This window comes from Rhinatrema bivittatum, chromosome 3, assembly GCF_901001135.1.
Source record: "Rhinatrema bivittatum chromosome 3, aRhiBiv1.1, whole genome shotgun sequence".
NCBI classification, from domain to species: Eukaryota; Metazoa; Chordata; class Amphibia; order Gymnophiona; family Rhinatrematidae; genus Rhinatrema; species Rhinatrema bivittatum.
Genome location: NC_042617.1, coordinates 1,116,650 through 1,133,902, shown reverse-complemented (window position 1 = coordinate 1,133,902; position 17,253 = coordinate 1,116,650). Strand labels below are relative to the sequence as shown.

Sequence of the window (17,253 nt, the reverse complement as noted above, 5' to 3'; positions counted from 1 at the left end):
CAGAGGGGATTCTTCCTTTTCCTTTGCTGAGACTCACACTGATGGTTTAGCAACCCAGCAAAGTACATTATTTTGTTTTAGACCACATAGCATGCTATAGACTTTCTCACAGAGTCAGCTGTCACTTGTTCCTATGATTATCCCCAATTACACTCAGACTTACCATCGATCTAAGAGGAGTATTAGCCCCGCTTCCCTAGAAGCACCTGAAGACGAAGCAGTATTACTAGCCCTCATCTACCTTAATAGCTTATACCCCTTGACCAAAACTGGTTTAGAAGCCTTCCCATCCACAGCTGGATCATCTCTTGGACAGGTGACTGCCACAGTTGAATTAGGGCTGTCCATACAGCGATTGCTTTCACTGCTACAGGTTATTGTCATAATACTGCATAGCGCCATCAATACCCTACAGGACTAGCATGATGTTTTGGACTTTTGCTATGCCTTTGACTACCATGCGTATGCCTCTGCCTTCGACGGATTGGATCTTCCATCACTGCAGCCATGGCCAGGATGCCCGGACTGAAAACTATGGTCAGCTCTTCATCTGCTGTACAAGATCAAGTGACTACTATCAGTCAGCACTTAATGATGGACATGCATGAGCTTCCCCATGACTTACATGGGCAGGGAACAATAGTGAGGCTTAGCCAACGACGGGTAAGATTCCTTCACCTAAGGTTAGCTTAGGATGTAAGGGACAACATAAGACAGGCACTCACGGCCCGCCCATATGTGAAGGGTTTCTAGGCGTAACCCTTCAAGAGGGGGATGTAGATATGCACTGTCTGACACTTCTTAGTGCTGTATTCCTGTATACCAGTGTTAGATACAGAATGCAAAGGACTCTGCCTACATGCTGGAATGCAGCCAGCCAACACCCCAGACCCATTAACTGATTGGTCTATAATATTCTCAAATGAAATGCACTGCACTTATCTAAGAATAACACTTTGAATGTACTCTGATTGGTCAGTATGAAAGGTATAAAAGATTATGCACCTCACTAGAACTTTGGGGTGGCTGGGTGATTGTACAGTTGTATGGACCTGTCGCCCCTCAGAACAAACTATTTCCTCGTGCTTTGTTCTGTTCCTTGTCACTATCCCTTTGTCTTTGTCTTTCCCTAATAAAGTCTCAAGTTACCTATTGCAGCTGTACTTTCTTTAGAGTAAACACCACATCCTCTGGCAAAAGATTCTACAGCTTGATTGTGCATGGAGTGAAAATACTTAACATGGGCAGCCGCCACTGTAATGTCGTCTTGCCAGCGTCCCCACCACCCAGTCCCTAATCATTTACTCCTCAAACTTATGCATGTACATCACATTCCTTTAACAGCAGAACACTGAGAGAGATTGGAATAACAAGGCCGCAGCTTTATTCAACACAATAATTGTATAAAAAATTGAACAATTGTCACCCGAGCCGGTATTTTATTTATTTCGGGTTTTTATATACCGGCATTCGAGATCGCAGTCACATCATGCTGGTTCACATAAAACAGGGGTGCATCGTAAACATAAACTAAAACAATGGTGCGGAAAAGGCAGTTACATATAACAGGGAGATTAGAACTTGGCGGAGAAAGAAGAGAAAGGACAGGTTATTAATTCAAACATGTAAACGATAGTGGAGATGGTTAACCATGGTGTAGGTGGAGATAAGGAGTGGCGTGGATGAGATAGATCAGTTGGAGTCCAGGAATGCTTGTATTGTTGTTCACTATTACGAAATAACCCATCACTGCTGCTGCCTGCCATGAGGACCAAGCAGGGCAGCCTTGAACCATGGCCCCCCCCCCCCCCCCCGCCTTGTCCCCAAGCAAGGGGGCCAGACCATGGTGGCATGTGCTGCCCCCTTCATTTGCGCTGTCCAATTGGTTGCCACTCAGTCCTGTGACACCACTGGCACATGAGCAACATGCCCAACTGGCTCAGGTAACTGCTAAAGACATGAGGAAGGGTGGAACCTTGCCTCATGTCCCCCCACTAACAAACCGGCTGCGGCCCATAACCTTTTTCGGATATCCAGTCTTCCATGACATCCTGCAGAGCGTTGTTAAAGATGTCATAGCTGATGTCAGACAGGTGTATTCTGTCCAGTTGAAACAGACCTTGGCATATATCGTCCGCCCATTGGTGCCTTATCTGGCGATTGCCGAGTTTTTGTATCCAACACCGATTTGACCCGATTGACTTTCTTATGACCCCTTCTCCATAGCCTGGAGTCTTTCCACTTTGGTCGCAGGATAACGTCCGACCAGAAGAGGGCGGCATTCGGATACCAGGCGGATAGATCAGCGAAATCCTCTCTCACCCTCTATCAGTTGCTTGCATGACGACGAGCACAGGTCATGCCATCAAGATGTATTATTATGACATCCTGAGCAGCCCTCGACTCCTTTAGGTGCCATAGAAGGGGCAATAACTGGCTTTTCCATCCATGTGCTGGCCTGCCCACGAGGTACCAATCCTAAAAGTAGTCCATACGGTCGTTTCTGTGATCTCCTAGCCGCCCAATGTACAAATGAGAGACCAATAATCCAAGCTGTAAGTTGAACCTGAGGCGGATCTGCAAAATAGAATTAAGACTTCAACTTAGTAGTGCTCGTTCTGTCCAATCGGAAATACGAATTTACTGCCTCTGAATGTCATCGTCTGATTCTCTGTATCATGGCTGTTTGTAGTCCTACTTGCGTAGCACTTGTAGCTGCACCAATTCTGAAGGAATGCGTGGTGAATTTTATGTCCAGACCCATTTTTTGGTCCAAGAAAACAAACCGGTAATTGATCCAAGATGGCTGACAGCAATACACACAGATGGCTGGATCGATGTAAAAAAGGACTTTAATGAATCTTGCCCAACTCTGGCCGAGTTTCACCCAAAGAGCTGCCTCAGGGGCTTAAAAGCCACTTGAATCGGCTTAAATGGATTCAAAGCTCTCATGTAGCATGAAGAAGTGTCACTCAGCAACAGATGGCACTTGGATCAATTTTCAAATCACATCATCACTCGCCGCTCAGCAATGGTTAGTGCAAAGGTTCTGTCCAATCGGAAATATGAATTTACTGCCTCTGAATGCCACCGCCCGATTCCCCGTATCACGGCTGTTTGTAGTCCTACTTGCGTAGCACTTGTAGCTGCACCAATTCTGAAGGAATGCATGGTGAATTTTATGTCCAGACCCATTTTTTGCCACGGTTATTTTGAGCACTGTGGTGAATTGATATCTGGTTAGCGGGGCCATGTCCACCTGCACCAATAGGGTGCACTCCCCCGCTTGGCCAAACTGCTAGGTATTGCTTTGTATTGCAGATTGGGCAGGTGTTGTATGCCTCGATATGCTTTAGTGACAGAGTGGCCCCTTTTCCAGCTTGATCAGTTTTTTGACTTGTTTATCATTATATAGTTAGTGTTTCAGGGGTCCAGAACACATTCCTTAGAAGTATGGCACTGTTGCCAGAGTCTTTTTTTTTTTAGCTTCTACCAACTCGTTCACCTGTAACACTCCTAAGAATACAAGTGAAAATGCGAACCAAAATAAGTGTTTCGAATTCAGATGAACAAATTGATGCTAGGAACCCCAAAAGGGTTCCCAGTAGGTTGTGGGTGTTGGGATGTCGCCTGTCGATGATTCCCGCCTTCTTCAACCATCCTGCCCACATCTTCATCGGTAAGAAGGACTTGGTGGGGTCTCCCCAATCACGCATCTTCAGGAAGCAGGCCAAGCCAGCCAGGTGTTTGACTATGGAGCTTCTAGATGCCTTGTTTTCTTTTTCCACAGAAATAAATTTTAAATTCCGGTCATCTGCTACTAAGCCTTGACTTTACCCATGTCTCTTTAGGAATTCTGTCATGTGGTCGTAGCTTCGGCAGTATGCCGACCATGTAGTTGGGGCTACGGATCCCCAGACTAGTTTGTAGGTGGTTGCAGATCAATCTTCCGTGGGTATGCTGGCATGGGTGTCCCCACTTCATCCGCCGTGGGTACATACTAGTGAAACAAATCCTACTTAGCACGAGATAGGGAATCAGCAACACCATTACATTCCCCTGGAACATGTCTACCTCTTACCATTGTATTGCTGCACAAAGCCACTAATACTACCTCCCTAAGGTGATCAACAACTTTTGGGCACTTGGGAAATTCTCAGCAATCGATTGGAAATTGCGCAACAATCGTGCGCAGGCATCAGAGTCTCTTGGACCAACGAACAGAAAGTTGTCTAAATAATGAATGATGTTGTTTGAGGCTGCCTTCAGTGCCATCATCCAATGTATAAATTGAGCTAAATAGCTCAAAATATGTGATTGAGACTGAGCATCCCATAAGCATAAACGTATCAACATAATAATGCTTCCTGAAGGTAAAACCCAATAATGGGAAGCTCCTTTGATGGACCAGAAGTAATCTGAAGGCTGATTCTATGTCCAATTTTGCCATTAGTGCGCCCTCACCACTTTTTCTGAGTAGTGCTACTGGAGAGTCAAAGGAAGCATACTGAACGGATCACTCCTCTGGGGGCAGCTGGTCGTTGATGGACGCCCCTGGAGGGTATGAAAGATTCTGGAGGAGATGGAATTGGCCTCTCTCTATTTTCTTTTGGGGATCACCACCAATGATGAAAGGTACATCTTGTGAAAGGATTGTTGTGGAAAGGACCTGCCATCTGTCCGAGTGCTAACTCGATATCTAGGTTCTCCTGCACAATGTCTGCGTGTTGTACCACTGACGATGAGTTGCAGGTATTTGTTCCTTTTAGTTGATCTTGGAATGGAATCATGAATCCATCGTGAAAGCCTCGCAAAATCTTTGTGGATTCTTGCCGATGGGGTAACATTCCAGCCATGGGATCATAGCTTCCAAAAGTGGTGGGTGATGGTGTTTTGTTTTTTTTAAAACTGCTGAGTCTTAGCATGCTTTACCATTACTCCCAGTCGCTGGTTTCTTGGAGCCTCTTGTTACCGGGTGCAGAGGCTGCGCAGGTTGAACAAATGTGTTTGAATTTGTAGTCCTGGAATGTGCATGTTGCTTTGTTGAAGCACCAGCATGTGTTGTCCTGGCTGAATGTCTGGTAGGAGATGACTTCCTCATGGAACTTGAGCGTGCTCCTGCATCACCTACTTTTCGCATCATCTGTATTACACACAGTCTAACTTCCTGAGTTCCCCGTGACATGAAACAATATTTCTTCCATCTCGTCACAGAATTTTTTTTTGTTGTTGTAGTTGAGCCAGGCCCAACCTTCATGTTCTTGGTAATCTTCAAGAATATTCTCTGCATAGCTTAAACATGGGGCCATATTGTGAAGAGTCCCGATGTCCCACCACGCTTGCCCTAAACAATTAGTACCCAAGCCGGTATGTATCTCCGCTGCTGTCCGCCATGAGGACCAAGCAGGGCAGCCTTGCTCCATGGGCCTTGTCCCCAAGCAAGGGGACCCTGACCATCAGCGCATGACGCACCCCATCTTTTGCACCACCCAAGGTGCTGATTGGCTGCCACGCCATCCTGTAATGCCACCGGCACCACTTGCAAGATGCCCCACTGGCCCGGGTAACTGCCCCCTCCCTCCAAGCTGCGACATTAACCCTGATCGTACATTTAGTATACTCACTAACACGTAGGCTCGAATCCTGCCACCAAAGTGAGGGATAAGGGTTCGAGCTGCTCATCCCACCATATGCTGCATAATCCCATGGGCGATCCCGCTGGGCCCCATCCTGGGGCTGGGCAGAGTGTGTTGGCACCCTATGATGATCTTTGATGCCAGTTTACGCTGATGAAGCTCTGATATGTCGAGTGGGGGATGGCAAATGGCTGGCTGCCATATCCGGGCTGGCCTTGCATGCATCCGAAGAAGGCGGAGGGTGGCTTGGTGCAAACGGGTACCTCTTGCCGCCTGTATGTCTTTGTTGGTCCTCGTTCTGGCTGGCTTGTGGCTGTGGACCTTCATGGGGGCTCTGGTGTGATGTGTGTGAAACCATCACCCTCCCGGGGGTGTGCTGCTGCGGTTCTATCTCCGTGGATGCTTCTGTCCTTGTCGGCATAGGTTGGCTGGTGGCTGACGTGGTGTCATGCGTATGGGGCTCGTCCAATGTGTTGTGCTCTGGATGCCTGTTGGTGTCAGCTTACTGGTCTGTCAGCTCTCAACTCATTCCTTGTCCGCATCAGCTTTTTTTCAACTGTTCGTCACTCTTGTGCGCGTTTCTTGCCGAGACGATGCTTGCATTCCGGGTGCTGTAATCTCTGTGTTGGTGAGCTCAACGTTTTCTCTCTCTTTTGCAGCTCCTGAATGCAACCTGTCTTGACTCTTGAACCGCCGTTTGCGGACCTAGGGGAGCACTAGGTGCTGAGCCGAAGGCCATTGCTGTCGCAGGTGCTCGCCGATACGTCAAGGCTAGCCAGTATCTAATTTGCCCCCCCTTTTACAGTGGGATATGAACCCTGGTTTCCTGAGTCCTAGGCCATAGCTCTGACTGTTAGGTCACTCTGCCATCTCTTTTTTTTTAAGCTGAAATTACAGTCCCTGCCCTTAAAGCACTGGGCATAAATGCCTTACTGCCCCGGCTGCCAGCCCCCATTCACCCACATCTCTATAGACTAGCTGACACCCCCCCCTTTTTTGTGTGTATTGAATTCCCTTACATTAATTTACCTCATGGAGGTCTATCGCCCCCCCCCCTATTTTTTTTTTAATTATCTAGTTAAATTCGAACCTGCGACCTGTATCCCCGTGGCGTGCTCCTGCGATCTTCTAGTTTGCACATCTTGGCTACTGGTGCTCTCTGCACATGGGAGTTTGTGTGTGGGTAGTTCCAGGCTATCCTGCAGTGCTGGCCCACCCCTCCCGGCTTCTCTCTAACGTTTTGTGCTGGCCCACCCCTCCTGATGTGAATCGAGGAGATTTTGCTGCTGACCGCCCCCCCCCCCCCATGCTAATTGGGTTGGCAGCCCGCAACCCACGATCCAAGTCTGGGCTCCTCTCAATGGCTGGGAAAGACTGTTTGTAGGCGAGGGAAGAAGGCTGCCGGCGAGAAGGAGAAAGAAGGGGGCCACATGGCCTCCGCCGCAGCCCTTTAAAGGGCCATCAACGTCATCTTAATGCACAGGCGACTCCTCCCCCTCCCGGCTCGCATTGCTATGTGAAGCAGAGCGAGGAGTGGGGGAGGAGTTGAGCCGAGGAGTGGCTCTATGCTGCCGTGCAGCCTTACCCCCCTTCCCCCTCCCTGAGGATGCCACCTTGCTGCTGCGGGGTTGGGCTTCAGTTACTGGCAGGCTCTGGCCATTTTGGCGCAGGCCCGCCTATTTCTACCATTTCTTTTGAATATGCTGGGTGTTCAGTTTCATGGAGAGTCCCCTTCTTTAAGTATTGTTTGAAAGGGTAAATAACCATCCCCTATTTACCAATTCCACTCTACTCATGATTTTATAAAATCGCCATCATATCCCCTTCTCAGTCATCTTTTCTCCAAACTAAAGAAATCTAATTTATTTAGCCTTTATTTATAAGGAAGCTGTTCCATCTCATTTACCATTTTTGTTGCCCTTCTCTGTACCTTTCCTAAGACAGGGTGACCAGAACTACATACAATACTCGGGATGCTGTTGCATCATGGAGCGATACAGAGGAATTATGCATTTATTTAAAAGCAATTATAACCCATAGGGCCAAGCCATTGTTCCATGCGAGGAACACCAAAACATTCATAACGATCAAGTATATATTCACATTAAAACACACAATTACAAAGACGACCTTAAAATCACACTAAAACACACAATCAACTCTCCCAGCTCAACCTTCTGTCTCTAAAATTATGAAGACCCAAATGCCCCAGTGAAGAATTCTTTCAATTTCTTCCACAAAGTCAGATGTCCTTCTTGCCTCAATTCATTTATTCTCCATTCCTTTCTAAATATTTCCTAACATTTCATTTGCTTTTTTGACTTCCAATGCACACTGAGGTGAGGATTTCAATAAAAGATCTTTTTCCTAGGTGGTGACTTCTATTATGGAACCCAGCATTGTGTTCCTGGAGTTGGGATTTTTTTTCCTTTGTGCATCATTTTGAATCGTCCACATTAGACATCTAAATGGCAGATGAAATTTAGTCTCCTAGTTACGCAATATCTTTCTGCAATTCCTCACAATCCACTGCCGATTTAACGACTTTGAATAATTTTCAGTCATCTGCAAATCTGATCCCCTGTTGTTCTCTTTTCCAGATCACTTATGAATGTGTTAAACAGTTCAGGTCCCAGTACTGGTTCTCTGTGATGCTCCACCCCTCCCCATGCTCCTTATGCAAACTGACCATTTAGATCTACCTTTTGTTTCCTGTCTTTTAACCAGTTACCTGTTCTCTAGAAACTTATCCAACCCTTTTCAAAATTCAGCTATATTAGCCTTCACCACAAATTTTGGCAGCAAATTCCATAGTTTAATTATGCATGGATTGAAAAAACGCTTTCTAGAATTTGTTTTAGATCAGCTAAAAGTTTCATGGAGTATCCCCTAGTCAAAGTACTAATGGAAAAAGTAAAACCACTCATTCTTTTATAAACCATTTACCATGTGTCCTCTCCAAGCTAAAAGGCCCTAACCTGTTGGCCTCACCTCATGGGGGAGCCATTCCATCCAATTTATCATTTTTATTACCTTTCTCTGTACCTCTTCTAGTTCAACTCTAACTTTCTTGAGATATTGCAACCAGAACTGCACGTGCATTGGCACCACGAATCAATGCAGTGGCATTACATTCCTAGTTTTGTTCTCTGTTCCTAACATTCTATTTGCCATTTTAACAGCTATCGTACACTGAGCTGAGGATTTCTAAGTATTATCCACAATGACTCCAAACTCCGTTGGCTGAGTGGTAACTCCTAATATGGATCCCTGCATTATGTACCTATAGTTTGGATGTATTTCCCCTATGTGCATCGCTTTGCACTTGTCCACATTAAATTTCATCTGCCATTTAGATGCCGAATTCACCAGTCTGACTAGGTCTTCCTGTGAATGATTGGGTCCTCTGCAAATATGATCACCTCACTATTTGCTCCCTTTTCCAGGTTATTAATGAATATGTTAAACAGCACAGGTCCCAGCACAGATCTCTAGGCAATACACTAGTCATTTCTCTACATTTGGAAAACTGATCATTTAACCAACTTCCCCATGTTGTTTTCTTTAGTCAGTTTTCAATCCATTGCATCCTAGCCCACACTTTTTAATTTCCTCAGGAGTCTGTTTGATGCCTTCTGAAAATTTATGTATATCGTATTGACCAGCTCTCCTCCAGCAACATATTTACATCTTTAAAAAGTTATAATACTCTGGTAAGGCATGACTACCCTTTGCAAAATCCATGTTGGTTCTTCCCCATTAATGCATGTCTGTTCAGATATTACGTGATTTTGTTCTTAATAATTTCCACCATTTTGCTTACCACTGCATCAGGTTTAATGTCCTATCTTAAGAACGTAAGTACCAAAATACTGGGTCATACCAAGGGCCATTGAGCCCAGCATCTTGTCTCAGACAGTGGCCAGTCCGAGTCACAAGCAGCCAGCAGGTCCCCAATGGTTGATCTATTTCCTGTACCTCACACCCAAGGATAAGCGCTGGCTTTCACAAGTCTGCCTGCCTAATAACCCTTTGTGGATTTTCCCTTCAGGAACTTATCCAATCCTTTTTTCAGCCCCACTGTGTTAATTGCCTTGACCACGTCCTCCAGCAACAGATTCCATAGCTTTATTAAGCACTGAGTGAAAAAACATTTCCTATGATTTGTTTTAAATCTGCCAATTGCTAGTTTCATGGACTGCCCCCTATTTGAAAGGGTAAATAATAATTCCCTATCTACCCATATCACGCCACTTATGATTTTATAGATCTCAATCCTATCCCCTCTCAGCCATCTCTTTTGCAAACTAAAGAGCCTAATCTGTTTAGCCTTTTTCCATAAGGCGGCTTTTCCATCCTCTTATCATTTTTATCATCCTTCTCTGTACATTTTCTAGGTCTGCTACATCTTTTTTGAGATGGGGCGACCAGATTGCACCAATACTCAAGGTATAGTTCCCCATAAATCTATACAAAGGCACTGATTTTTTCAGGTTTGTTCTCTAGTCCTTTCCAAATAATTCCTAACATTCTATTTGCCTTTTTTTTTTTTTTTTTTTTTAAACCACAGCTACACACTGAGCCAAAGATTTCAAAGCACTGGCCACAAGGACTCCAAAGTCCTTTTCCTGAATGGTGACTCCTAACACAGAGCTCAGCATTTTATATCTACAACTGGAATTATTTTTCCCTAGATGTATTATCTTGCAGTTGCCACATTAAACTGCATTAGCCTATGATACAATTACCCTATTTTCCCCCTTTAATCTGTGCGGGAACAAGCATTCAGCCTGGTCCACCTTAAATCCTACACAGGGTCAGAGCTCTGCAAGCGGGAGCCTGCTGGGAGGGGAATAAGATTGTGAACTCAGCTGGGATCAGGAGGCCCTGCGTCTCCAGGAGCAAGGAGCTCCTGATCCTCTCTGAGAAGTTGTATGAAGGTTTGTGATTACACTGCCCTGAGGTAAGGCAGTCTACTATGAGGTTATTTTGCTGTTATAATAATAAAAGTTTAAAGTTTGCATTAGAAGAGGCTGGAGTCAGTGTGGTTTTCTGCTCCAGCCCAGAAGATTTTCTTGGTCATTCTCACACTGCCATTTAGATGCCCAGTTTCCTAGTCTCATAAGGTCCTTCTGCAGTTTATTTTTTTTATTTATTTAGAAAACTTATATATCACAAATGTCTAAGCAATTTAGTGTTCAGAGCAGTTTACAAGATACATAAAATATATAAAATAAAATATAAAACAGAACTAAATATACATTTCACACATTATCTTAGCCAAATGCCTCCTGAAAAAGTAACTCCTTCAATCCTTTTCTAAACACCCTGATATCTGCTTCTTTATACAGCTATAATGGGAGTGCGTTCCGACCATGGGGGCAACATAAGAGAATGCAATAGCTCTTGTTTTCTGTAATCTATATTCTTTGTGGGAGGGAACTATTAATAATTCTTGATCTACTTATCTCGCGCTGGCATGTATTTAATTTAGCTTGAAGGAGACATGATGACTCTTCATGTAGCAATTTAAAAACTATCACCATTAATCAAAATTGCATTCCAAACCTAATGGGCAACCAATGCAAACTTTTCAATGCTGGGTAATATGATCATTTCTTGACAATCCAAGCAAAATCCTAGTGGCCGAATGCTGTATTAGTTGTAACACACACAGTAGTTTGTCAAGCAAACATATACAGACAGTGCTGTAATAATCCAAATGACCCAAACGTCTGCAACACAGTCCAAAACATATCTTTTGGACTCAAGTCTTTTAAAGGCCTAAGGGGCAGATTTTAAAAGACCAGCGTGCGTAAATCCAGCTGGATTTACGCGCACAGGGGACTTGTGCGTCGGCGCACTTATGCTGCATAGGCCACAGGTGCGTGCAAAGCCCCGAGACGCGCATACATCCCGGGGGACATGTCGGGGTGGCGCGGCATTCGGGGGCGTTCTGGGGGCGGGGCCATGGGCGTGGTGCCGGCCCAGGGGCGTTCAGAGGGCGTGGCCAAGGAATGGCATGCCGGCAGCTGGCAGGTGTAGCTTTCTGAAGAAAGGTAGGGGGGATTCAGTTAGGGCTGGGGGGTGGGTTAGGTAGGGGAAGGGAAGGGAAGGTGGGGGGGGGCTGGAAAAAAGTTCCCTCCGAGGCCGCTCCAATTTTGGAGCGGCCTCGGAGGGAACGGAGGCAGGCTGCTCAGCGCGCGCAGGTTGCACAATTGTGTACCCCTCTGCGCACGCCGACCCTGGATTTTATAACATGTGCGCGCATGTTATAAAATTGGGCGTAGATTTGTTCACGCCGGGTTGCGCCAACAAATCTACGCCCATGCATAACTTTAAAAATCTACCCCAAGTATTTTTTATTTTACAGAATGCCATTTTTGCTACATGCCTAATATGAGGCTTCATACTAAGCTCTGAATCTATATATATTCCCAAGCTTATCTCAGATAAAATAAGTAAGCTTATTCCCTCAAAATCTGACAGGACTTCCTTCCAAAGATGTTCTTGCCATCCATAATAATTTTGTCTTTAAGATGTTTAGTGCCTAACCATTACCAGCTAACCAATTTTTTTATCTCATACATACACTTATTAAATATTTTTATAGGACTAGCTCCAATCACATCACTCGGGATATATATCGAGAGATCATCAGCGTATGGATATCACTCCCAGTGTCTGCAAAGAAGAACACAAAGGAGCAATATACAAATTGAAAAGAACTGATGAAAGGGCAGAGCCCTGAGGAACCTCAGATACTAACCTCCACCAAGATGAATTTTGGTTCTTTACTTGCACAGACTGCTTCCTATTATCAAGAAAAGATGCAAACCATTCACATACTGTTCCTGCAATTCAAATATTTTTTTAGCTGAGACAATAATATACTATGATTTACAGTATCAAATGCACTGGAGATGTCCAACTGGACCAAAAGTCCAGTCATCCCATGCTCCAAGTTACACAACGTGTCAAACAATGATATCATCAAATTCTCAGTGTTGTGATTCCACCAAAAAACAAATTGATACTTATCAAGCAATCATTTTCTAACATGTAATCCTCTAGCTATATCAATACATTTTTTTCTAAAATCTTTGAGCGTGTTGGCAAATTCAAGATTTGGTCGGTAATTAGCAACATTATCTGCAGGCAATGCACGATCTTTCTTTACCAGCCTTATAGTGGCTTGGTTTAACAACACCCTCACTCAGGGAACAATTGATGACTTCTTGTACAATTTTTAAAGCTTCATCATGTATATGTTTTATCAAATAAAATGGACATGGGTCCAATGGTGATGAAGTACTTTTTAGTGCATTTACAATAGTCCCTAATTCCTTTATAGATAAAGGGGAAAAAGCTGACCATTTAATTTCTGTCTCATTGACTGTTTGCTCTTCACAAGCGTATGTAACAATATCCAACTGGCTTTGTATACTCATTTTTTTCTTGGAAAAAACAAATCAGCTGATTGATCACAGTCAGGCATTTTCTGTTCAAGTCCTACAGATTTTTTAGTCAAGCGTCTTATAATAGAGAATAACTCTAATGGATGCTGAAGAGAATTTGATAAAGACTGAGTGTAATGATCATACTTAGCCTCACAGCAAGACCTTCTATATTGCAATAATAATGTTTGATATTCTTGCGTCATTACCTCTGTATGCTTACTCCACTGCCTTTCAGTCTTAAGCAGAACTCTACGCTTTACCTTGAGAGCCTCAGAGAACCATGCAGCTGGTCTTTTCCTAATACAAATCCATCTTTCAGCCACTGGAGCCAACGTCTCATATACCTGTGATATACTTGAATTCCATGTATGAATTAATACTTCTGCACCCCCCAATTTTGTGTCCCTACCATTATTTAAAACTTTTTTATACCAACGTTCGTTTGCACATCACATCGGTTTACAGTAAAACAATTTGAAGCATGAAAGGAAATTACATCTTAACCTTTTGAAATAATTAACAGTATTTTAGGGCAGGGGGGGGTTACAGGAGAGGAAGAGAAGTGGTAAGGAGTTTAGTGTCATGAAGACCTTCCTGCAGTCCAAAAAAGATTTAAGATCCATTGGAGGATGACTTATCTGTCTTGTTTTACACCTCTTCCTTCATGTTCCTCACAATCCACAGTTGTTTTAACAACTTGAAACAATTTTGTGTCATCTGTAATTTTCGTCACCTCTCTCACTGTTCCTTAATTCCAGAGCATTTATGAATATGCAAAATAGCACAGATCCCAGTACAGACTCCTGGGGCACTCCACTAATGACTTTTCCCCATTTGGAAAATTGACCATTTAGTCCTACCTTCTATTTCCTGTCTTTTATCCAGTTACTAATCCACAACAGGATACTGCCCCTAATTCCATGACCTTTCAATTTCTTGGGAAGTCTGTCATCAGGAACTTTGTTAAATGCCTCCTGAAAACCCATTGGTAAAGCAAGACTTTCCTTTGCAAAAATGAGAGACAGAGACAGAGAGAGGTTGGGGAGATTAAATTGAAAGGTGAAAAGGATCAATGTGTGGAGAGAGACGAAGAAATGGCAGAAATATTAAACGAATGCTTCAGTTCGGTGTTCACTAAAGAGGACCCTGGAGAAGGACCGGCACTAGTAAACAAGGAACTGGAGGGGAGTGGAGAAGATGTAACTCCATTTACAGTACAGAATGTATGGGAAGAGCTGGGGAACCAAAGTGAACAAAGCCATGGGGCCTGATGAGGTTCATCCCAGGATACTGAGGGAGCTCAGAGATGTGCTGGCGGGTCCACCGTGTGACCTGTTCAATAGATCCCTAGAAACGGGAGTGGTGACGAGTGATTGGAGAAGAGCGGTGGTGGTCCCGCTTCACAAGAGTGGGAGCAGAGAGGAGGCTGGTAACTACAGATGGGTTAGCCTCACCTCGGTGGTGGGAAAAGTAATGGAGTCGCTGCTGAAAGAAAGAATAGTGAACTATCTACAGTCGGAAGGATTGCTGGACCAGAGGCAGCATGGATTCACCAGGGGAAGATCCTGTAGGACAAATGTGATTGACTTTTTTGACTGGGTGACTAGGGAATTGGATCGATGAAGAGCGCTCAATGTCATCTACTTGGATTTCAGCAAAGCTTTTGACACGGTCCCGCACAGGAGGCTGGTGAATAAAATGAGAAGCTTAGGAGTGAGTGCCGAGGTGGTGGCCTGGATTGCAAACTGGTTGACGGATAGAAGACAATGTGTGATGATAAATAGAACTTACTCTGAAGAGAGAACGGTGTTAAGCGGAGTGCCGCAAGGATCGGTGTTGGGACCGGTCTTGTTCGATATCTTTGTAAGCGACATTGCGAACGGGATAGAAGGTAAGGTTTGTCTTTTTGCAGTTGACACTAAGATCTGCAACAGAGTGGACACGCCGGAAAGAGTGGAGAGAATGAGATGGGATTTAAGGAAGCTGAAACATTGGTCAAAGTTATGGCAGCTGAGATTCAATGCTAAGAAGTGCAGAATCATGCATATGGGGTGTGGAAATCCGAAAAACTGTATCGAATGGGGGGGGGGGGGGGGTGAAGGGCTGATTTGCATGGAGCAGGAGAGAGACCTTGGGGTGATAGTGTCTAACGATCTGAAGTCGGCGAAACAGTGTGACAAGGCAATAGCTAAAGCCAGAAGAATACTGGGCTGCATAGAGAGAGCAATATCGAGTAAGAAATGGGACGTGATTATCCCCTTATACAGGTTCGTGGTGAGACCTCACCTGGAGTACTGTGCTCAGTTCTGGAGACCGTATCTCCGAAGGGACAGCGACAGGATGGAGGCGGTCGAGAGAAGGGCAACCAAAAAGGTGGATGGTCTTCATCAAATGACTTATGAGGAGAGATTGAAGAATCTAAATATGTACACCCTGTGGGAAAGGAGGAGCAGATGTGATATGATAAAGACTTTCAGATGCTTGAAAGGTTTTAATGATCCAGACAACGACAAACTTTTTCCGTTGGAAAAAATCAGCAGAACCAGGGGTCACAATTTGAAGCTCCAGGGAGGAAGACTCAGAACCAATGTCAGGAAGTATTTCTTCACGGAGAGGGTGGTGGATGCTTGGAACGCCCTTCCGGAGGAAGTGGTGAAGACCAAAACTGTGAAGGATTTCAAAGGGGTGTGGGATAAACACCGTGGATCCATAAAGTCTAGAGCATGTGAATGAAGAGAAGAGGCATGAGGGTGGCTTGTGGGAATGACGGATACTACCTGGAGATTAATACCCTTATTCAATAAACATACACATGGTTAATGCAACTACAACATTGCTCTATGCTTCAACGGCAAGAGGAAACGTGGAAAAAAGGATATGCATTCACAAAAAAAGCGGGGGAGTAGCTTGCTTGTTGCGGTGTTTACTACCCCAAACCAAATAAGCTTGATACTTCACTTGCAATGCATATCCAGCATAGCTCACTGCGTCAATGGCAGGGGGAATGAAGAAAAGAGATTTATATTCAGACAACAACCAACAAGGACTGAATTACATAGTCTGGATAAACAAATAAACGTGGGTGTAGCTTGCTTGTTACGGCGGTTACTACCCCGAACTAATTAAGCCTGATACTTCACTTCGATGCTGCTCCATCACTGCTCTCTACATCAATGGTGGGGGTGGAAGGTAAATAGAACCAAAACGTCACCAATAAGGGCCAAGAGTAACAGATAAATATGAGAAAAAAAAAGTATGAAACTTGCTGGGCAGACTGGATGGGCCATTTGGTCTTCTTCTGCCATCATTTCTATGTTTCTTTTGGTGTGTGAGAGACAGAAACTGGTCCTGAGGTTGTGACTGGTGTGTGTGAGAGAGAAACAGAGACTGGTTGTAGTCCTTGAGGAAGAGGACCATGAAGACAGCTACTGTTGCTTCTGTTCTGCCAGGGAAAGGAGTAGGAGAACTTTTGGAAAGATTATGTAAAGGTGGCTTTTTAAGTTCATTTTTCTTGGTTGACTGCCATTTTAGTAATTGGGTATTATGTAATGTGTATGCTGTTTTGAAATATTTTATTGGTGTTTGGAGAATTTTAATAATTTTTAAGAGTTTTTAATTGTTAGATGTTATTCTGTTCATCAGCTGTTTCGAAACATTTATTCATATAGTTTTATAATTATTTCTGTGTGGGGATCTACAGCAGGTTGGCTTATTCTGTTTTCCTAATTGGAAACGTATTGGTGTTTAGGGCCTGGTTTAATATTTTCCAAACTGCAGTTATGATGTAAACCAATATGATGTTTCACACTAATACCGGTATATAAAAACCTTTAAATAAATAAATAAATAAATACATACATAAATAAAATATTTGTACTGTTGCCTTTTTATAAGTAGGGTTGTTCCAATTGAGTGCATGCTATAATGCAGATGTAACTTTGTGTGGATTAGTTTGTGTGCATTATTGCAGATCCTGAGAGTCTGTTAGGTGCTTTATTTGTTTCCATTTTTCCAGGTTTGCACTGCATGCAGAGTGGCTTTTTTGTGTTTCCATTCCAGTTTGTCTAAATATTTGTAATTTGTGGTCTTTCTGTACTTGATGAAGGTTGATTTTGTGTGTATGACTGAGGTGAGGTATTTAACTAGCATGTAGGCTA

General features: G+C 44.0%; 1 protein-coding gene across 3 annotated transcripts in view; it reads right to left on the bottom strand.

Annotated features, from left to right (window-relative positions):
- The window catches only part of PPP2R5D (protein phosphatase 2 regulatory subunit B'delta), a 374,106-nt gene that overhangs the window by 42,931 nt on the left and 313,922 nt on the right, over positions 1–17,253 (bottom strand). For 2 of the 3 annotated variants that reach the window (XM_029592779.1, XM_029592781.1), the window contains exon 15: positions 12,406–12,450. The exons of the other annotated variant lie outside the window; for it this stretch is intronic. In XM_029592779.1, the coding sequence (XP_029448639.1) occupies positions 12,406–12,450 (45 nt within the window). The remainder of the gene's footprint in view (positions 1–12,405; positions 12,451–17,253) is intronic. 3 annotated transcript variants of the gene reach the window in all.